The 22,692-nt window shown below is 52.2% G+C and overlaps 1 protein-coding gene and 1 pseudogene across 1 annotated transcript; one reads left to right on the top strand and one right to left on the bottom strand.

The window, feature by feature from the left end:
- Window positions 1-5,377: 5,377 nt before the first annotated feature.
- On the bottom strand, window positions 5,378-14,266 carry LOC113256608 (transcription factor BTF3-like; annotated as a pseudogene).
- On the top strand, window positions 5,669-22,397 carry LOC113256799 (serine protease 42). The gene is made up of 9 exons (XM_057312122.1): window positions 5,669-5,877; window positions 7,132-7,250; window positions 11,410-14,246; window positions 16,407-16,552; window positions 17,038-17,321; window positions 18,181-18,337; window positions 18,730-18,992; window positions 19,893-20,053; window positions 21,473-22,397. The coding sequence occupies exons 5-9, from the start codon at window positions 17,300-17,302 to the stop codon at window positions 21,707-21,709; spliced, it is 840 nt and encodes a 279-aa protein (XP_057168105.1). The 5' UTR covers window positions 5,669-5,877; window positions 7,132-7,250; window positions 11,410-14,246; window positions 16,407-16,552; window positions 17,038-17,299; the 3' UTR covers window positions 21,710-22,397.
- The last annotated feature ends 295 nt before the right edge of the window (window positions 22,398-22,692 follow it).

Here is a 22,692-nt window from a genome sequence, read left to right as displayed (position 1 = left end):
GGCCTGTAGGTCTGGGAACCTCACCTGTCCGGTGAGGTCTCGGTGACAATCAGGGTGCCAGAGCCCTTCTGAAGGGCCAGGGCATGGAGTGAGGCAGCTGGAAGACTCTGGAACTCCAGAGATGGGGAGATGCTGCTCCTTGGGAAGTCTCAGGTCTTGACCAACTTTCTGATTATTTATACTCTGATCCAGCTGAATATGAGCTCCCCTTGCCCCCCACCATTCTCATGCCCTGGATCTGGAGGCCACTGTCTTCCCTCCCCCCAGTACCTCTTCCATCTCCCTTCCCTTGTGGTCCCTTCCCTCCCTTCCACAGTAGGCTTGGAAGCCACTTAAAAGTGCTCTGGAATGACATCCCCAGCTCTGGAGCTAACAGGGAGAGGTAGTGAGCACCTTGTCCTGAGGGGTGTGCAAACAGAAGGAAACCAATTCCAGTCAGGAAGGCTGCAAAAGGGGTTCTGGCACTGGTAGGGGTTAGAAGCATATGGGTATCTCCAAGCCCCAGGGCCCAGTCTGTGACAATATCCAAGAAAGTTTTCATGATAGAAAAGGAAGTAAGGCCCATGTTGGTGGCCCATGGCCTTGCCATGAAGCTCAATTTATGCATCTTCAAGGCCTGTCCTTCTTCCAAGATCCCTATGACTTCTTTTGTCTTGAGAATACCCTTTTGTTTACAAAACAATGGTGATGGTAGCTGGTGGCTCTTGTTTTCATGTCTTTAGTTGGCAAAATCAGACCTTACAAGTCAATTTTTAAGCGTTGAGAAAATCTCATAGTTTGTTGCAATCAGCATCTCCCCAAACCCCTGCATAGAGACCCTTGAATGGGGTCCATCCTTTCCAGGCCCCGGGCTCATTTGAACTGACACATTCATTCATTCATTCATTCATGCATAGTGTAATTATCAGATGCCCATGATGACTGACAGGCCTGGCCCTGCCAGGTGGGGTGGAGCGGGGAGCCGAGACTCAGCGGGAACCCCTGAGACAGGGGGCACTGATGAGGTCGGGGCTGGGGTTGGAAGCAGGCGGATGGGACCATACCTCTGCTTCCTTCATGGCGGTATCTGGGATCCCGTGATTCCGAGTGTCCCCGAGCCTCTGGGCGTCTATACTGTTCCCACCTGCAGTGGGAGGCGGGAAGCCAGTGGCAGTGGCTGCCTGCGTCCAGCTCTAGCACTGGGCCGGGTGAGGGCTGCCAAGGCAGGAGGCACAAATACTCAATGGTTTCTAGCCCCGGGAAGAGAAACAGTGCTCGTGGCTGAGGGACAGATAAAGGGGGAAGCTGGGCACGTCCCAAGAGCTTCACGTGTTCCTGCATGGCCTGCAGGGGAGTGAAGGGGCCCAGGGCTGGGAGCCCCCAAGACGGAGACATACCTGCATCCACCAGCTCTGGGCCAACTGGTGGCTGCTCCCTGTCTCAGGAGCTCGAGCTCTGTGCAGTCTGTCCCCCAGATGGTGACTTCCTTGTAGTAAGGGGGCCCCTGGGGTAGGTCTGAAGAGTAGAGCTGGACGTACGGGCAGGCCCTGGGCCCCCAGGCTTGTGTGGACACCGAGAACTCTCCAGGGCCACATCAGAGTGACTCCTACCCTCCTGGGCACCTGAGGATCCAGCCGTCCAGCCCCACATGCAGGGTGGACATGCCTGGCCGTGGGGTCAGCAGGGGCAAAATATACCAAGAGTGGCCTGCAAACTCAGTTCTCGGCACCCCCTGGTTGCCGGCCCCACCTGGGCTCCTGTCTCTGCTTCCCCGGCTGTCAGAGTCCCTCCCCCAGGTAGAGGCCCTGACCCCTGCAGGCTCTGGGAGGGGGGCCTGGGTCAGAGCCCATATACCCATCAGTACATGTTGATGGCATATCTGCTGTGCTCCCAGTTCTTTCCCGGGGGCCAGGACACTGTAGTGAGCCCACAAAGAAAATGTCCACGCCGGGTCCTGCTTGGGCTTCGGTCCAGCTCCTAGGTCTCCTGTCCTGGGGCTTTCCCCTGTGCTTCCAGACCCACCTTGCCATCCCTGAGTGAGCGAGGAGGGACCTTTAATTCTGTTAATCTGGAGTGGGTTCCTTCCCTGCCAGCCCCAGATTCTGACCTCCACGTTGGACGGGAAGGGGCCTCAGATACCTGGGCCATCCTCTTTTCCAGGGCAAGTCTGATGAGCTGCTGTTTGCTTGAACACCCCCAGCAATAGGGAGCTCACCTCCTACTGAGGCAGCTCGGCCAGGTGGGCAGCTCTCTGATGTGGGGCAAAAATGTGTCCAGGGCCTCCCTAGTTCTCCAAAACTGGGTCCTTAGAACTGTTGCTCCCCAGCCTAGCTTCTAGGTGACTCTCTAGGCTGACCCCAGCCCTGCCATCCTCTGGGTCGATCCCTTAGATTCAGGATGGGCCTTGCCCTCCGTCAGGCTGCTGACCCTTCCAGAGCTCAGTTTGTTAAAGCCCTGAGCAGAGCAGGGCCCCCGAGAACTGTCCTAGCACCTGCTCCAGGCCGGGGGACGCCAGGGCTGGCTCTGCATTGGAGAGGGGGCCTCTGAGGTCACTAGTGTGGAAGGTAGGGTGAATAGAGTCAGGGAACACAATGTTACAAAGGGTGGCAGCGCTGTGGGGGGCAAATAGGAGGATCCAAGCTTGGGGGTAGGTAAGTTCAGGTGCAGGCTGTTGGGGGAGGTCCCTGCAGGTTGCCCTGGGGCTCTAGTTCTGAGCCTCAGTTTCTCTCCTGTGTTGGGCTGGAGGTGTGGAAACTTCTGGTGTTCTGAGCCCTGGAGAGGCCCCTTCTGGACTCTGAGCTTCGGGCTGGGGGCGGTAGGGGGAGGCGACAGCTGCTTTGAAATGTGGAGAATAATAAAGCGAGGAATGTCTGAGCTCAGGGGAAAAAAATAACCCCCGCCCCGCTGGGCCTCCCACCCTGCCTGGCGTAATGAATTAAGTACAGGGAGGCACGTTTCATGTGGGGGTGTGGGCTGGGGGGAGTCTAGAAGGGCCCTAATGAGAAACAGGGTCCTGGGTAGGGCCACCAGGATCTGGGGGTTCAGGGCCACCTGACCTGAACCCTGGGGGTGCCCTCACTCCCCCAAAACTTCTTGTCAATCTCCCTTTGTCCACATGTGTGTTGGGCGGAGGTGTTGACCTCTGACCCTGGGATGCACCCCAGTGCTGGCTCTAAAAGACAGAAATGGGAGAAAGTGCGGCTGACCTGGAGGGATCATCTTGTCCTCACTCTTGCCAAAGCTTTTCCTGTCTGGGATTGGGTGGGTGCACTAAGTCCAGGATGATGGGGCCAACGCTGCCCCCTGCTGGACTGACCAAACCTGCAGGGGGGCCCAGCAGCCTCTGACCAGAAGCCCCAGGTCCTCAATCCAGGCCACCTCCTGCTTCTAGTCCCCACAGGCCCTCCCCTTCCTCTGCCAATCCCTTTGTCCAACGTAGCCTTACCCTCCCTTCCACCCCTACATCCCTGGCCCCAGCTCAGCTCCCCCTACCTATCTCCCTGGGGCTTGGACGTCAGTGTCTCCCGGTCCAGCTCTACCCTTCCGGTCCACCAGTCTGGGGGAATCTGGCTTTTTCACGGGTCACCTTCCCTCACCTTCACTCTCTCCTTCCCCAGTGAACTTAATGTCCCCCCAACAAGGCCCGCAGTCTCACGTCTTCACTCATGCTGTCCCCTGTCTCCTATCTGGTGGATCCCTATTCATCTAGCTGCAAAACTGCTTTCTAAAAGACCACCCCTTCCCAGGGAGCCCAGGGAATACTGGGGGTGAGTCATGAGACCATCAGCAAAAAGGTGAATTCTCAGCAAGGGAGCTGGAGAACGGTGAAGGCAGGTAGGGTTGTTCCTGGGGCTCCCCAAGGAGCCTGCCTGACCTCCCAGCTTCTGCTGGGTTGGGGCAAAGCTCCCACTTCATTTTTAAGAAGTCTGGCCCGGGACTTGGAGCTCCTTGAAATATTCTCCCTCACGTCCCTTCTCTCCCCCACCCACTTTAATTAAAACCATTGTTTTGCAAGCACATGTTAATTAAAAAGCAAACATGTTTTGCTAAGTAATTTGGAAGCTCTGGTTATACAAACCAGAGTCATTCCAGTTAAAAAAATACCTCTCACCCAGCTTGTCCCAGTGCCTTGGGAGCTGAGGACCCCCTTGCCCCCATGGCTGCCATAGACACATGTCCCTTTAGAGGCAAAGCCACGTCCTATGGAGGCCTACCAGGGCCGGGTGTCCTTTCTCTCTCACCGGTGGGGATGTGGAGGCAGCTCAGAGGCCTAGAGCTCTGGGCCAGCCCTCTGCAAACGTGTGCTTTGGGCCCCAGGAGCAATAGCTGGTGAGGAAGGGTGAAGGGCTCATGTGCCCCGTCCTGTAAGGCAGGGTCCTTGTCTCAGAGCCACTGTCCAGCTGGGGGGTGAGGAGAGGAGGATGAGGGCATGACAGGGCTGCAAACCTGACCAGCAAGGCTGGCGGGTGCTGGTGGCCAGGGCCACCTCCCCGAGGTCTCTGGCACAGCTGGGACTACAGCTATCCAAAGCTGGGACAGCTGATCCCTTAGGTGAGGGCCCAAGGCAAGGACCAGCCTGATGGGTCAGGGGAGCCCTGGGTGCTCCCAGGCGCCTCCTCTAGCCCCAGCTCCCCCCTCTGTGTCTGGTGATGGCTACGATGCCACGTCCCCTCCTGGCTCCTGGCCCTGGAGTCCTGTACAGGATCCTCAGGGCCCATTGCAGGGGGCCGGAGCACCTAAGATATGGGGTTCAGCGACCTCCAGCCCCTCCTGCTCCCCACCCCGGGCAGGGATGGGCCTCTCTCACCAAGTGGCCTCTCCAAGCCTTGCCACCACCTTGCAATCTGCCTGTTGGAGTCCTGCTAACAGGAAGGTGTTTCTCATAGGAATGCTGGGTGTGTGTCTCCGCATGTGGTCGCTGTGAGTCACTGTTAGCCATGACCCTGGAGGGAAGAGGGCTCTCCTTCCCTCCGGAAAGAGGAGAGTGCCCGGGAAAATGACCAGGAAGACTATGTTTGCGTATGGGCAGAGGGGACCTGGGCCCCGGACACTGACCTGGCACGCGGGGACACGGTGGGCGGGCTCGGAATTTCTGCACACACGCACAGGGACACGCACGGGCTCAGGGGCGGGGAGCCAGGAGTCCCAGATTTGGGCTGCGGAGCCGGCCCTCTCCCTCCTGTGCACTTGGTGGAAGGAGTATGTGCTGGGACGTGTGTAACTTGACACACGCAGCGCTTCCCCCACGGGAACACACACAGCCTCACCAGCCACGACACACGGTGACACACAGCGACACACGCTGGCGGCCGGCTCCCGGGGCCCGGCCCTCCCTCGGCGACGCGCCAGCGATACACACACCGCCGCCTCTGCGCTCACACACACATTCCGGGAGGAGTCACGCTCCCGCCGCGCTGCCGCGAGCCGGCCCGCGGCGCTTCTGTTCTGTTCCCTTCCAGCGCCGGGACCGCAGCGGGCGGGCCGGGATGAGCTCACGCCGCCGCCCCCCGGCCTCCCAGCCTAACTCGCTCCAGATGCCCGCGGCGCGGCCGGCCGCGCGGCCCTCGGGCGCCCCCTGCAGGACGCGGCGCGCGGCTGGGGGCCGGGGGGCTGGGGGCGCGCCGCCCGCCGGAAGGGGAGGGCCTCGGGCCCCGAGCCCCCGTTCCCCAAGGCCCGGCCCGCAGCCCGCGTTCGGAGCCGGTGGGGGCGGCCGGAGCGGGGGCTGTGCCGCCTGCCCCCGCGTGCTTTCCGGGTCACTGGCCCACGCCCCCTCCTCCCTGGTCGCCCCGCTTTCCTGTGCCGTGTGCCCCCCGCCCCCCCTCTCGACTGCCCTTGCCCAAACCTCGGGGTGCGCCCTCACCCTCCCGGGTTCCCCAGGGCGCCCGGACCCTCGGCCAGGTAGGTGCTGCGGCTCAAGCCTCCCGCCCGCGGCCCCGGCCAGGCCCTGCCCACTCTTGTTCCTCTCGGAACAAACACCCTAGTTTCTACTGGGAAAGCAGCAGGGGCCTGACCACCGCCTGGTTTTAATAAGGAGCTGGTATTTCCCCGAAATCGCGGGCCGGTGGCTGACCTCACGGGGATGACGGCTGGCGCCGGGCCAGGGGGCGGGAGCCGGCTCCCGGGTGAGCCCCTGACGCCTGGTCTTGCGGAGAAGTCGGGCGGAGAAGGAGGGGCTCCGAGCGGTTTCGAGTCCCAGCTCAGCTGCGGCTCCCCAAAACTCTGTCCGTCTTTCTGTCTGCTGTCGCGTACCCTGGGCCAGTACTGCCAAAACCCCTGCCCAGGGTCCCGCTCTCCCTCTGCCTCCTTGCGTGACCTGGCAAAGGGCACAACCTCTCACCAGGCCTTTCCTCCAGTGTAGGATGGTGCTGTTGTGGGATTAGAGAGGGGACCAGCGACAGAGAGCCCTGGACCCCAGCAACAAGTAATTTTCACAGGGCGGGGGAGGGGGCTCTCGGGAGCTGGGAGGCGGTGTCAGAGTTCAGAGCAGGGTGGGGGAGGCAGAGGTAGGGCCTGGGGAATTGTCAGCCTGGGGTACACAGGGACTCAGGTGTTCTAGCAGAATGACAGTGCTCAGTGAAGGGTCAGCATAGGGGCCGGGGAGGGTGTCAGGGAAGGCTTTCCAGAGGAGAGGCGCCTGAGCTGAGGTGCATTTGGTCAGGTGGAGACATGGTGGGGGGGGCAGGATCATTAGGCCCTGAAGGGGTGGGGTGGGTGGGGGACAGAGTGGAGGAGAGTGGAGCTAAGGCATCTCAGCGGCCAGTGCAGTGGCTGCCCCGGGAAGCCCTGTGCAGGGAAGGAGCCCTGGGAGCGGCTCCTGAAATCTCATCTGTAAATGAGGGACAAAGATGGAGAGAGCCAGAGGGGGACCCACAGTCGGGCAGAGGGACAGAGACCAGGGGCCACCGAGGGAGCAGGGAGAGAGAGAGAGAGAGAGGAGATTCATCAGGCAGGTAGGCAGGAGGTGGGGGTGTCTAGTGGCTGGAAGATTTTGTCCACTCTGGGGCCTGCGCTTTCCAGACGCTTGGGCCTCTCCTAAAATAACGGTGACTAATACTCATTGAGCACGGCATGTGCTGGGCACTGCTCTAAGCACTTAGAGGTATCAACACATTCTCCCTTCGCTACGATTCTGTTCGTTCATTCATTTCGCAGATGGTCATCGAGTGCCTACCATGTGCCAGACGCGTGCCAGGTGCTGGGAACACAGCAGGGGCGAGACAGACTGCCCTCATCAAGTTTACATAGGGAAGGGGAGGACAGTAACTGTCTACGTGAGTAAAATATAGAGTGTAGTGGAGAAAATCAGAGGCTCAGAGGGAAGACTGGGTGGGTGGGTGCAAATTTGAGAGGGTGTCCTGGGAGAGCCTCACCCACGAGGTGACATTTGAGTACAGGCCGCATCTGGCTCACCGCCCCTTAGCTGAGTACGGTGCTTACAGAAGACCGTTTGCAATCAGTTCCATGATTGGAAACACTTAACTCGGATAGTATCCCCCCTAAAAGAATTCCATTCTTCTCCTCCGTAAACCTGTGTTACCAAAAAAGAAAAACAAAAAACAGTCCTCGGTTGTTACTATATTTTGAATTTCATCTATAAATATTTTGCAGAAGCTTGTTTTCTCTGTTTCTATGTCAGTATGTGTGTCATATTCTCGATTTTGTCTCTTGGCCCACAATGCCTAAGATATTTAGTATTTGGCCCTTTATAGAAAACGTTTGCCGACTCTGGTATAGACCCAGGAGGGGAGGAAATGAACTGTCTGGATGTCTGGGGGCAGAAGGAACAGCCAGTGAGGCACGTCAAGGAGGCCAGTGTGGCTGGAGCCCCACGAGTGAGGAGGAGGAGGGATGAGAAAGGGTCAGAGGAGCCTGGGCCTATGGCGAAATACTGATTCCTAGGTATTTTTAAAAATGTGTGTCGCTATCGTTAATGGAATATCTTGCTTTCTGTTATATTTTCTAATTTGTTATTGCTGCAGGATAGAAAGTTACTGATTTTGTATATTGACCTTTTCCCCCAGCCCTCTTAGTCTATTTTCTTATAGTTTTATTAATTTTTCAGTCGGTTCATTTGGAATTGTTGTTGTTTTTTTTAAAGATTTTATTTATTTATTTGACAGAGAGAGAGACAGCCAGCGAGAGAGGGAACACAAGCAGGGGGAGTGGGAGAGGAAGAAGCAGGCTCCTAGCAGAGGAGCCTGATGTGGGGCTCGATCCCAGGACTCTGGGATCACGCCCTGAGCCGAAGGCAGACGCTTAACGACTGAGCCACCCAGGCGCCCCTGGATTTGTTTTAGAAGGCAATTCTGTCTTCCGCAAATGATGCCTTTTCTATCTTCCTACCTATATAGGAAGAAACTGAGTTTCTTCCTTTCTTTTCCTCTCTCCATGTCCCTTCTCCTTGCCTCCCTATGCTCTCCTCACCTCCTTCCTTTCCCTCTTACCTTCCCTTCTCGCCCCTCCCTTCCCTACTTTTCCCTTCTAGTTTCCTCCCTCTCCTGCTGTTTCTTCCTCCCCCTTCTTTCCTACCCTTCCCGCATATAAAATGAGAATTTAAATTTTCAAAAGAGCCCTGATGAGAGGTATCTCCATCATGTACCTCTGATGGCCTCCCTGGGGTAGGGGCATAGGGCTTTGTCCCCAGACTGGGCCTGGAGGTGGATGTGGGGACCGAGAGGGTCATACACAGACTCCAAAAGGGGAAGTCAAATGAATGCCTATAGATCAGAAGATGCTCTGTAGTAAGGAACAGAACACTGATGTCAAGCGGCTCTGAGGATACAGGAGACTGGCGGATGGCTGTTCCTCAGGAGTCTAGAGGTCAGGTGGCTTCAGTGGGTACAGCCAGGACCTGTATTTCACTCCTCTGTGCTGTGCCATTCTCAGGACCAGAAAATGTGTCTTTCAACTTTGTTCTCTGTTTCAAGATTGTTTTGGACATTTGGGGTTCATGAGATTCCATATGAATTTTAGAATGGGTTTTTCTATTTCTGCAAAAAAAGGCATTGAGATTTTGATAGGGATTGCATTGAATCTGCAGATCGCTTTGGATAATATTATCATTTTAACAAGACTGCATTAAGTCCTCCAATCCATGAATATAGGATGTCTTTCTGTTTAGTCTTTAATTTCCTTAAGCATTATTTTTATAGTTTTCCATGTACATCCATAGTTTCCTTTCACCTCCTTGCTTAAATTCATTTATTCCTAAGTATTTTATTGTTTTTGATGCTGTCGTAAATGGGATTTTTTTTTCATTTCCTTTTTGATTGTTCGCTGTTAGTGTACGCACCAGATAATGCAATAGATGTTTGCATGTTGATTGTGTAGCCTGCAACTTTTCTGAATTTGGTTATTATTGCTAACAGGTTTTTCCTTTTGTGTGAAATCTTTATGGTTTGCTATATGTAGGATCATGTCATCTGTGAACAGAGATAATTTTACTTCTTGTTAATTTGGGAGCCTTTATTTCTTTTTCTTACCTAATTGCTGTGGCTAGGACTTTCAGGACTATGTTGAATAGTGGTGAAAGTGGCCATCCTTGTCTTATTCCTGATCTTAGGGAAAAGCTTTTAGTCTTTCATCATTGAGTATGAGGTTCACTCTGGGTTTTTCATCTATGGCCTTTATCATATTGAGGAAGTTTCTCTCTATTCCCAGCTTCCTGAATGTTTTTATCATGGAAAGGTGTTACATTTTGTTAAATGCTTTCTTGCTTCAGTTGAAACACTAAACGGTCACCTTAAGGAGAGTTTTTTTTATTATCCCTCTCCTTTTCTATGTATTTCTTGTTTCTTTGCATGTCTTGCAATGTTGTCATTGAAAGGCAGACAGCACGTAATATGTCATAGCAAATCTGGACACTGGTTCCGTGTCCCTCTGTCCCACCCCAGACTCGTGGTGGTGGTGTTTATTTGGTCATTTGTTTATTTGTTTAGTGACTTGGGTATGATAATTCTGTGAAGTCTACTTCCCTTTCATTTTGCAGCCTCATATCCCTGCTCAGATTCCACCCCCCCCCCCCCCATTTCCCTGGATCAGCAAAAGCCACTCAATGGTAAATGGTTGTGTGTAAGCTCCTTTGGTCCGTTTTATTTTCCCTGTTTGCCGTTGGATATGTGTGTGTATCTTGGAGACGGCTCTCACAGCTTAGGGAATTTACTTTTCCCCTGCATGTCCGGCCAGACACTAGTAGCTTGGAACTCCTTATCCATTCACTCCCAAGAATGCAGTCTTGTGCACAAAGGTATGTGCACAGTGTTTTTGGCTCTCTCTCGCGCTCATTTTCTCTGTTACACTTCGAGCTAGTCTGCTGTTTTACTTTTTTGCTGCTCATACTGTGAAACTATCAAACCCTCTCTCAATTGCTCATCAGGAAGATCTCTGTTTTTAAACAGCTCCGTTCGGCATGAATTTCTCTACCGTCTGTTCCAAGTAAATTCAGTTATTTCAGGCAGAGCTGAGAACGCACCCCTCCTTTCGGCCTGCCTCTCCTCCTGGGCAGAATGTTTGCCCTGCTGCACAGAGCTGAGGACGGGGATGGCAGCCTGCTTTTCCTGGAGTGAAACTGCTCTGCTCTGAGTGGGTACCAGGGAGAGGGGTGCAATCCATTGGTCTTCTCACTTGCCCTTCCCAAGGTGGAAACTCGGCTCTAACAGCGAGCTGGGGCGGGGCAACTGGAGCCCCAGGATTCTCAGCCCGTGAGGAGGAGCTAAGTGAGGGAAGGGAGCTCCAGTCCTCTTGGGCACGTCTGTTGGAACAGGGCTTCTGCAGATGGACTTGGGAGGAGAGACACCAGCTACCTGTTTCTTCTGAGGGGAAAGCTTGGCTGGGCGAGAAGGAGATCCCATCGTCTTGGCCACTTGTCCAGAGTAGAGTTCCAGAATAGGGAGCTAAGGCAGGGGGGAGGAGAGCTGGTCATGGCTCAAATGCCACAGACTCTTGCTGTTCTTACCAAGTTTTGTCAATTTTCTCGTATAAATATTTCTGTTTGGTATGCCCATAGGGCAATTGCCAGAGACGATTGCCAGTTGTGTTTTTTAAAATGATTTTCACCAGTTAAGTAGCTTTCTCTCTAGGGAGAGAATCAACCAAGTTTCTCACGAAGCCATTCTGGAAGTCCAAAATCAAAGTTTTTTGTTTTTTGTTTTTTTAAGATTTTATTTATTTATTTGAGACAGAGAGACAGAGAGATCACAAGCAGGGGGTAGGGGCAGAGGGAGAAGGAGAAGCAGACTCCTTGCTGAGCGGGAGCCAGACGTGGGGCTCGATCCCAGGACCCCAGGATCATGACCTGAGCCGAAGGCAGATGGTTAACTGACTGAGCCACCCAGGCGTCCCCAAAATCAAAGTTTTAAAAATTTTTTGAAAAATTTGGTAATTTTCAAGATACTTTTCTTCTTTTCTCCTTTCTTTTCTTTTTTTAACTAGGCTCCATGCTGGGCTCCAGTGCAGGGCTTGAACCCACAGCCCTGAGATCAAAACCTGGGCTGAGATCAAGAGTCGGACTTAACCGACTGAGCCACCCAAGTGCCCCTCAAGGTATTTTTCTGTTATTGGTTTCTAATTTCTGTTATGATCTAAGGATGTATTTTGTATAGTCTCAGTTCTTTAAATTTATTACCATTTGTTTAAGGGCTCATAATACACTCTATCTTGGTGTATGTTCCACGTCCACTGGGGGAAAAGAAATGTATTCTGCTGTTGCTAGGATAGAGCATTCTATAAATGTCCATTAGGTCTAATTAATGGCGAGTGTTTTGCAGATCTTATATATACGTACTAGTTCTCTGTATACTTGTCCTATCAATTATTAAGAAAAACATATCGAAATTCCAAATTCTAATTTTGGTTAGACTCTCTTTTCCTCCCTGCTCTGTTGGGTGAAGCTCTGTTGTTAGGTGTATGCAGGTGCATACACGTTTAGACTTTTGTTTCTCATTCTGTAATTAATGTCTGTTTATCCCTGATAATATCCTTTGTTCTGAGGTTGGCTTTGCCTGATGGTAATGTAACCACCCCTTCTTTTGATTAGTGCTTGCATCATATATCATCCTCTATCCCTTTCCCTCTAACCTATCTATGTTTTTATATTTAAAGTGGGTATATAGTTGAATTGTGATTAAAAAAAATTCCAGTCTGACAATCTGTTTTAATTCATGCAATAGAAGCATTAATTCATTTACTAGAACATTTACCTTTAATGGAAGTATTGATATTGTTGGATTGAAGTCGACCATCATGCCAATTGCTTTCTATTTGTGCTATCTCTTTTTCTCTATTCCTGCTTTCTTTTAAATTAATGGAGTATTTTTTTTATGATTCTATTGTATCTTTGCTATTGTCTTATTGATAGTTATTTAACTTTTTTCCTGGTTTCCCTTGATTTTATATCTTTAACTAATTGCCCTCTTCTTTCAGACAATAGTATCTGCTTTTTAGATAGTGCAAGGACCTTATAACGGCATCCTCTCTATTCTTCTTTCTCATCCTGTATTCGTTTTCTCTTGCTGTCTATCTTATGGTAAAGTCCCTTTGATGATAGCTAATGTTTTTTAAATCAGAAGTTATGTCAAGCTGCTTTATACAGTTCTCATGCTGTCAAAAGTTAAAACAAGCAAGATATGCATTCCCACACACATTTGCAGTGAATGCATTTCCTGAGCTTTCTGCTACAATTCCAGAAGCCGATTTCGGACTTCTGTGTAAGTGCTGCAAAGGAAATTTACATGGTTCACAATGTACATGTTTCAAAACCCATTTACCTGGGCAGTGGGGGAGCTTCTACCTAAAACTTCAGTAAAATGACTAATTTGGAAGGTAATGACATAACAAAGGCAAATATCCAGAGCAAAACCGAAAATAGCTCAATAAATGCTTTCCAAGTGAAGGATATGCTCAAAGCTGTATGTTCACAGATGAAGATCAGCATTGGGCAGCACTTATCTGCATGAAAAGACATTTTAAAAGATTAAATGCATAAAATGCCATTACAGATCCCCCTTACAGAAAATTCACAATTGATTTTGATGATGGAGAACGCTAATTTTGAGCCCAATTGAATAAAATGTTATTCTCCCCAAAATTCTTCTCATTAGATTTGTATTACACAATGTTACATCTAATTACTATTATTATTATATTTTGGTGGAAAATTTTCCTTTTTACGGAAGCTTACATAATATCCTCCCTTGTACCTCAAAATCCTAAACTATTTGCTATCTGACCCTTTTTAGAAAACATTAATTGACCTCTGAACTAGAGCCTTCAAATATGTTCATTGTAGTATGTATGTATGTATGTATGTATGTATTTATACTAGGTTAAGAACTTTATTAACCTTGCTCCCAACTTTATTCCCAGGCCTGTTCAGCTTAATTAGCTGCAAAGAATGAATTGTGTCTAAGCAAAAACCAAAAAGAGCTGCAATGTCCAACAGGCTTGGGCTTAAGCATATTAGAGACCTCAATTTTTATCAGGTCCATGAACAAAATTTTAAAAAGCAGTCATCATTATAAAACAGCAGCTCCCAGTCACTTCTTCAAGTTTTTGCTTCTTTTTTTTTTTCTTTTTAAGATGTTTATTTATTTATTTGACAGAGAGAGAGACAGCCAGCGAGAGAGGGAACACAGGCAGGGGGAGTGGGAGAGGAAGAAGCAGGCTCATAGTGGAGGAGCCTGATGTGGGGCTCGATCCCAGGACTCTGGGATCACGCCCTGAGCCAAAGGCAGACGCTTAATGACTGAGCCACCCAGGCGCCCCCAAGTGTTTGCTTCTTTAGAAGTTGACTCAATGCAGTTTGCTTCATTCTTGAAAACTTCACCAAAAGTCCCCAGAAGATCTGGAACTTCATCATCGTCATCTTCCCCAGTAGCACGTGGTGCTTCTCCAGCCACAGGTTGTGTGGGCGGACCTTCCGCCAGTCTCCAACGAGTCACGCCGTCTGTGCCAAGTTGGTTTAAGGTCCTGGATAGCATTTCTGTGGGCTGCTTTGTCTCGGCGCGGCCTGAACTGGTGAGAGTATTTGTTGCCAGAGACGCCTGCACTTCCGGGGTTGTTAAAACAGATCACTGTTCCTTGGTTTGCAACATATTCACTTCTTCAATACCAGAGGTATTGTTTACCCCTAACTTCTTGAAGGAGAACTGAAGTTTGTTTGTTTTTTTTTTTTTTTTTTTATATCATCTGCTGGAGCTGTTCTATGAACCACCTGCTTCCTTCGCTGAGTAGTTCCTTTCCCACCCATGCGCACTTGTGCTTGTAGTTTGGTGAGTTTCTCCTGGTTCATGGATAGTTTCTTTTATCTTTTTGGAACAGAAATGGGGGGGCGGTAGGGTTGGCATTCAGGGTGTCTCAGATGGACCAGCTGAGATTGAGATTGGGTGCACATGTGCAGGGAGGCCAGATGGCAGCTAGGGAATGTTCATCTTAGTATTTAAAATTCCCTGTGTGATGGCTCTGGGCGCCTGGGTGGCTCAGTCGGTTAAGTGTCTGCCTTCTGCTCAGGTCATGATCCCAGGGTCCTGGGATCAAGTCCCACACTGGGCTCCCTGCTCAGCGGGGAGTCTGCTTCTCTGCCCCTCCCCTGGCTGGTACTTTCTCTCTCTCTCTCTCAAATAAATAAATGAAATCTTTGAAAATAAATAAATAAAATTCCCTGCGTGATGGTTCTAAACCCCACATCCTATCTGAATCTAGTTCTGCTGATTGGTTTGTCTCTTGATAGCATGTTGTTAATTTCATTGTGTGTTTCATCATTTTTGGTTGAAAGCTAGTCATTCTGGGTAGGTGAATAGAGACTTTGGTAAACAGTATGTTCATGGGGCACTGGGGTGGCTCTGTCAATGAGGCGTCTGACTCTTGATTTCAGTTCAGGTCATGATCTCAGGGTCCTGGGATCAAGCCCCATGTCGGGCTCCATGCTCAATGCAGAGTCTGCTTGGGATTCTGTCTCTCCCTCTCCCCCTGCTCTTCCACCAGCTTGTACTCTCTCTCTCTCTAAAATAAATAAATAAAATCCATGTGAATCATAGTGAACAAACACTATGTTCAGAAGTAGGCATGTCTTCTCTTTAGTAGAGAGTATTGAGACAATCATGCCAAGTTTTTTTGTTGTGAGGTTACCCTCCATATGTACCAGGCTTCACATTCGTACGTTATATTTTTTGCTTGGAGTGGTGGCTGACTTGTTGGATTTTTTTCTCAGTGTCTGTTCTGCATTCATCTGTCAGTCTTCTGTGTGCTTATGTGTCAAAGAGGATGTCTTTCCATGCTTTTATCCCCTTCCCCCCAGCAGCAAACTGCCGTTACTGTTCCTGGACACTTGCTAGCCTGGTAGTGGAGGGAGGACGCGGGGCATTCTTTGTTTTCCTGGCTCAGCCTCACTGTTAGGCAGGTACTATATTCTTGGCTCTCAGAGATGAGGCCTTCTCAGTGATCTTGATTCTCCCCCAGCATAGGAGATCTCTAATGATGTGGCTCTATCTTTAGGGGTAGACGTTATTTTATGTTCTCTTTACCCAGATATAGTACGCTTTAACTTGTACCCTGAAAATGACAGGTTTGTGCCCTTCACCCAGTTGCATAAGGTGACAGTGGTGCTGGTGGCAGTGGCTGCTGCTGCTTTGCAGCGGTCTTCTTTTAGCTGGCTGGTGGGATGGGGGAAAGAGCTGAAGGATTCAGGCCAGACATCATGCCTTTTCCACAGCAGCTCCTGCTTCCCTCCTCAATGCCTATACTGTAAGCAAGGCTTTCTCTGTTCTCTTGCCCTGCCGCTAATCTTTCTCATGGACAACTGATGGGAGTTTGTAGACAAGGCTCTATGAGTGGGTGCAAGCTCACCTTGTGTCTGCAGCTCCTAGAAGTTCTAAAGTCTTACACTGGCCCACACTTTGCATTTGACAGTTCATTAAAAGAGAACAGGCTGCCACAATAGATGTTATTGTGGAAACGAAGAATACAAGGATTGTGAAAAGGGCTTATTTCTTACTGCACTGATGATTTTAAAGACAGAAAATGGCAATCTTGAATTTTAACTTCTTGGATTAAAGGCTTCTCTGATTTCCCTAAAACAATTTCATGTACTGTATAACTACAGAGTTGATGCAGTTGAAAATAAGATGTAGTATCGATCTTTTGGGTTGCTGAGTTTCAACATAAATTGAAGTAACAGCTTCATCAGAACTCTTAAAGAAAAGTTAGGGCATTAGTCGGGAAAGAGACCCTGAAAATTTAAACGGGGGCACATGTGGATAGATTTAGGACACCCTCATCCTCGGCCACATTGAACCTCTCTTGCCAATAGAAATATTGCCTCCTCCCATTTGATAAGGCTGGTCCTCTTTACTTTAGAGACACTGTACTGACTTCATCTGAGGACATTATATTATAAGCACATGCCAATTCTTTACTTGTATCACCCCTGCCAGGCTTCACTGCCTCTAGACCTAGTAACTGGAGTAAGATCCCAGCATGCTGTACCTTTGGACAGGTACAAAGTATAACCCAGGAGGAGAAGCCTTCCTTACAAAAAGAACTGCAAGAGTTTGCTCATCTACATTGGAACAAACCAGAGGTATATGATAGGATTGGATTCTAAGGACTCTTGCTTGATTGGGGAGGTCTGGGGCCACATTTAGCAGGAACACACTTACCAGAAATTCTGAACTCAGTTTCCTGGTTCAGACAGGTGGGCATGATTCCACATGTTGCAGACTCTACATGCTGGTTGTTCTAAGCCTGAACTCAGTGGTGGACCACACTCAAGGAGACTGATATGCCAGAAATTCCTTGGCTTTATATAGAGAAAGGAATGCAAAGAGTTAGAGAGTGGAGAATACTGGAATGGTTTCATGATGTATGAACTACTCCTTCACTTCTCTGACCTCCAAGAAGGCCTTAGAGAATAACCCCTTCACCAGGACGTTGAAACATACACTGCGAGGGGAGCATCCACATCCCCCAAAACACCGTGACTGGCTGTCCCATTTTGGCCAGGGTAAAGTGGGAAGTACTGCAGTTCAGAAGGTGTGACTGTTGTTTTCTCCCCGACTTCAATAGGGCTGCTGAAGCCCAGAGAGGCAGAGGCCTAGCAGAAGCCTTTAGGCCACAAGACAAAGCACATGGCGTCGGGATGGATGCCAGGGACCAAGTGCTAAGAAGAACAGACTTGCGGGTATCTTTGGTGGTGGCTAACTTTTTAAGGCGCCACTATTACTGAAATAGAACAGCAGCCTCCTCCTTTGTCTAAGCTACTTCATCTGTAGAGGCCCCACCCCCAAATCTCGGTCTGGTGGGTGAAGCCCTGAGCCAAGGAACCAGTATGGAGAATCAAGTCTCCTCGGGTAATGCCCCGCCGCCGAGCCTCAACAGCTGCAGCTCAGGGGCCACCCCAGAAGGGGCAGGGCCATCGGGCGGTTTCCCTGAAACTGGGAGGTCCCTATCAAGGGCAGTTTCCTCTGAGGCACCCTGACCCCTCCGGGCTGGGCGGGGTTCAGCGGGACTCGGAGCCGAGCGAGGCCCCCGGGTGAACCCGACGGCGCGGGGTTTCGCACTCAGGCCCCTGACGCGAGGGGCCGCTATTTCCGCCGCTCGCGCGCCTGCGCGGACCCGTCCACCTGCCACCGCAAGAGGCGCCGTGGGAGCGCGGGCGGGCCCATGGCGTCCCGGGGCGGCGGCTCCTTGGGCCTCCTGCTCTGGGTCCTGCTCCTCCAGCCCTGGCGGGGTGGGGCGCAGGGTGGGTCCTTGCTGCCTCCACCCTCCCCGGCGCCCACCTCCGCGTCGTCCTCGGGAGGCGACCGCGAGGGCCCAGGCGTGAGCGTGGGGAGGGCTGAGGGACCATCCGCGACCCCCGGGCCCCAAGAGCCTGACATACTCTCCCAGTTGGTGGAACTAATCCCAGGTGACGCCTGGCGTTGGGAGCCTCGAGGGGGGCTGAGGCCTGCGAGTGGGAGCCAGTGCTCGGGGGGAGTCTGGGGGAGCCCCGAGGGTCTGAGGAATGCAGCCCCACTGTGGAGTCTGAGCCGGACGCCATGCGGCCTTGGAGGTCTGCAGGTCCAGGGCCTGGGGACTCGGCAGCACGGCCCTGGAGTCTAAGAGGCCGTGGCCTTACCCCCTTGCTGTCCGAGGGGCACCTGGTGCTCTCCTGGGAAGCCCGGGCTCTGTTTCTTTGAGGTTCTTCCTCCCACGCTGTTCTCACCCCAGGGTGTGGCCAAGTAATTGCGAAAATCTTGGGAGGAAAGGAGGCCGAAGAAGGGAAGTGGCCTTGGCAGGTGAGCGTGCGGATCAACGAGAAACACGTGTGCGGAGGCTCCCTCATCACACAGCAGTGGGTGCTGACTGCCGGCCACTGTATTTTAAGGTGAGGAGTGACAAGTGGAGACAGAGTTCTGAAGCCAGCCCCGCTCTCCTCAAATACCCATTAGGTTCTGATGCCCTGGCAACTTGACAAAACCCAAACCCAGCTCAACCCAACCCAACCCAACCCAGCCAAAGCACGCACACACACTGAAAACAGGACGGATTCTGCACTGGTCCTCTCGTTACTAGGAATACTAATCTGGGGGAAAAAACCAATTGTTTGGATGAGCAAACCAATGTTGAGAGTCGTTAAGGAGGGCTGTTTGGTGATAGGGCGGTAGAAAGAGCGGTGGGGGAGGTTGGCGCCCGGCTGGGAAGCATCTGCAATGTGCGGAAAAGGCACAAGGGATGCTTCCCAAGGTCACTATGAGGCGCATGCGCTCTCTCCCACAGCCGATTTCGCTACAGTGTCAAGATGGGAGATCGGAGTGTCCATAAGGAGATCACCAGTGTGGTGGTCCCTGTCCGGAACATCATCGTCCACCCTCAGCTCTCAGTAGTTGGAGTCATTCAAAAGGACCTTGCCCTTCTCCAGCTCCTCTACCCTGTAAACTTCACCATGACCATCCAGCCGATATGCATCCCTCAGAAGACTTTCCGAGTGGAAGCTGGGACCACGTGCTGGGTGACCGGATGGGGCAGAAAAGAAGAATATGGTGAGACTGCGAGGCAGGTAGCATACTCAGGAAGAGGGAGGCAGCCCAACCCTGAAGGAGGCAAAAGGCTAAAGAGAGGGACAAGCCTGGCAGACTGCCTGGCAGAGGGGGAAGGGGGCCTCAAATTTAGCAGCCGCCAGGGTAATGGCTCCTGACTGGCTTGAGCCTAGAAATTGGTTGAGGTCTTTTATTGCAGCACAAATATTTCGTGGTAGCCGTTTAGGAAAGGCAGGGGGCCTGGGAACTGGAGCCGCTCTCAGGAGAAGAAATAGCTGGGTGAAGTCTCTTTCTGCAGATGTGTGAGGGACTGCGCCTGGCTGGTTTGGGGGTATTTTTTAGCTTTCCGGGGGATGGAGCCAGAGGCTTTGGAGTTCTCTCCAGGGTGGATTTCTGCTCAGCGGGTGAGGGGTTGTTTGCCAGTCAGAGCAAGTACTGGCCTTGCTTGTCAGGGAGCTTCCTGTCCTTTCGGGTGGAGGCAGAGCGCGAAGGTCTCTGCTGAGGAGGCTGGAGGGCCTCCTAGCTCAGGGAAGAGGCTGGATTGGTAACTTTGGGGCATTACCCATTCGAGAATCTGTGAACATGCTCAAAAGTAAAGACATGTTACTGACGCACAGGATCCCTGTCACTAGGACTATGGGTACTCAGAGTGACAGAGGCTTGATTAGCATTTCTCCGGCTAAGAGGCCTTGCCCCCTACCTGTCGGGACTGGTTCGGCTTTATGCTCTCTTGATTTTAGTTCTTACCTCCTTTTCTCCCCATGTCTGTTTTGGGCCTCCGTTTCCTCCAGTGTCAAACGGGGACGATACCCACTGCCCTGCCTTTTCCAAAGGGGATTCTAGGTGCTGAGGGGCATGCTGTCCCCCTGTGCACAGCCACCCCCTGAGCTTCTTCCCTTGTAGGCGGCAGCCTCATCACAGCTGTTCTCCATGAGGTCGACCAAGACATCATCCACCACGAGAAGTGTAATGAGTTGATTCAGAAAGCCATGACAACAAAGAGGAACATAGTACTGGAAGGGATGCTCTGTGGCTATAAGGAAGCTGGAAAGGATTCTTGTCAGGTAACTTCATGGACCCTTTTCCACCTCCACGTGGAGGATGTCCCCCCCACGCTTCCTCGTTCCCAAGCGCCAGGGCCTGGGGGAACTGCCATCTCCTCCGTTCGCTCCTTAGTTAAGGAGACTCATGGGGAGAACCCCTCATGGCTCCCCTGAGCTGGCCTGGCCGGCTCCTTCTAAAGGGAGCCGCCCTTGCTGCCTGGGGGCCCCGCCAAGGCGTGGGGAAGTTGGGGGCGGGTCGTGCTAGCACTCTAAGTTCCTTTATGGAGTTCCTCCTCTGTGGCACTTCCCGTGTGAGCCACAGGAGCTCCGTTCACCCCCGTCACAACCCTGCCACGTAGACATCAGACCTATCACACAGCTGGGGTGAGCTCGAAAGGTGCGAGCTCAGGGACCCTGTGCGTGGCTGCCGGACTCCCGGGCCCACCATCTTCCTCTTGCTCCGAGTGCCTTCTGGAGGAGGGGGCGTTTGAGCTGGGCCTCAGAAGATGAGTATTTGGATTTTGTGGAAAAGCGTTGTAGGGGAGGGAGCAGCATGGACAGCAGCTCCGAGGTCTGAGGGAACTTGTCATGTGTAGGGCCTGTCTTCCAAGTCGGGAGCAATGAGGTGACCAGAGAAGAGGGCTGGGGTCGGAATCCGTGTGGCCTGGAGCGCTGGGCCAAGTTTCTCGACGCCATCCGGGCAGGACTGCAGGCTAGGTGTTTGTTCCCATCATCTAGCCGATGATGCTGGGTCCCAAGCAGGAGCTGGGGCGGGGAGGGGGGGAGGAGATGTGTCTGAGGTTGAATCATGAGTTCTTGGTGACTGACTGCTGGGGGGGGTGCGAAGGAGAGGTTGGGAGGGCTCTGTGTTTCTGTCTGAGCTGGTTGGTGGGGGGCGGGGGCACCAGAGCGGGTCTGGGAGAGGACACGCAGGGTTCTGCCTCAGATGGGGTGTATATGGCATGTCTGGGAGTGGGGCGTCAAATATGGCGGGAGCTGGCTATATGGGTTAGGAGTTCGAGAGAAACTTTAACTTTAAGCTAGGTGAATGGATTTAGGGGGCTCTCATGCAGAGGTGATATTCAAAATGGTTAACAGCCACTATGGTTTGGGAAATGACTGGTCATAATATTCTCCCAAGGATATTAGAGTTTTCCCATTAACTTTCTTTCTTTCTTTTTTTAAAGATTTTATTTTTAAGTAATCTCTATACTGAGTGTGGGGCTCAAACTTACAACCCCGAGATCAGGGTTGAGCCAGCCAGGTGCCCCTTCCCATTGACTTTTCGATTCTCAATTCTTGTATGCACAGAAAGGTGGGCCTGTAGGTCCCTGGGGAGGGTCCCCACGTGCCTGGCCGCCCAGGGCCTTACGCTGTAGTCAGCCTGCTCTGATGTGGGCGGCCTGCCATTCCTGCGTTTGTTTCTTTCTCTTTCTCCAGGGAGACTCTGGGGGCCCTCTGGTCTGTAAATTTAAGGACGCGTGGGTCCAGGTGGGAATCGTGAGCTGGGGCCTTGGCTGTGGTCGTGGAAATGTGCCTGGAGTTTATACGGATATTGCTACCTATGCTGAGTGGATACTCGATGTGATTAACCGGGCTGCCTCTTTGTATCCAGCGGGGTTCCTCATCCCACTTCTGTGCCTGCTGCTGCCCCTGGGCGTCCTGGTGGCCCCGTGATCACCCCGGCCCACCCCCCTCCTGTTGCCGAGTCTCGCCTGGGCCTCTCCTCCGACCTCCCACTCCTACTCAAATGCCCTCTCCCCCAGTTCTGGTTGGCACCCAGTGACCCTGTAGAGAGCCACACAGTAAGAGCAGCAGCAAGGCTGGAGCCCCAGAAGTGTCCCAGCCCGATGCCCCAGTACCTGCGTCGGCCACACGCACACCTTGGCTGTGCCCTGCCTGCCTGGAAGGAGGGAGGTCAAGCATCCCAGCCTGAGAGCCAGCCGACTGGCCAGCTGAAGCCCAGGGCTTCCTTGCCATCTCGGAGAGCCCCTGCTGGAGACGTCACGCCAGGAGCAGGGAGACAGCATTGGACCTCAGGCTGTCACCTGAGACTCTGACAAAGTGGTCAGCTTGCTGATGGTGCAGAGAGAGGGAGGAGGCATCACCAGGTCCCTGCCGAGGTGTGAAGCCTGGGCTTTCCACATCTGCCGGGGTGTCTGGGGCTGGGAGACTTGTCCCTGCAGCCAGCGTGGATCCAGCCGTGCGTGGCCAGCCTGTGCCACACAGGCCCTCCTGGGGCAGCCCCATGATGGGGTCCCCTTCCTCGGTCCCTAGTGGCCCCGCCCAGGCTCAGTCCAAGTTGTGTGGAGGCATTAAGGAGTGTGGAGATTTCAGATGGCAACTGAATAAATGTTTGGAGTGTCACTTGTGTGTTCTGTATCTCTCCTGGTCTGGGGTGTGGGGACACTGAGGAGAAGTTATCTCCTGTTTAACTTAGGAATGTGTTCATGCTGCTTTTTAAACTCTAGAGCGAGAGGGGGGCACCTGGGTGGCTCAGCCGTTAAGCGGCTGCCTTCAGCTCAGGTTGTGATCCCAGGGTCCTGGGATCGAGCCCCGCATCGGGCTCCCTGATCAGTGGGAAGCCTGCTTCTCCTTCTCCCCCTGCTTGTGTTCCTGTTCTCTCTGCCAAATAAGTAGATAAAATCTTAAAAAAACTG

This window comes from Ursus arctos, unplaced genomic scaffold (assembly GCF_023065955.2).
Source record: "Ursus arctos isolate Adak ecotype North America unplaced genomic scaffold, UrsArc2.0 scaffold_14, whole genome shotgun sequence".
In the NCBI taxonomy this organism is placed as follows: Eukaryota; Metazoa; Chordata; class Mammalia; order Carnivora; family Ursidae; genus Ursus; species Ursus arctos.
Note: the sequence above shows the minus strand (reverse complement) of the source record. Positions and strands in the feature narration are given on the sequence as shown.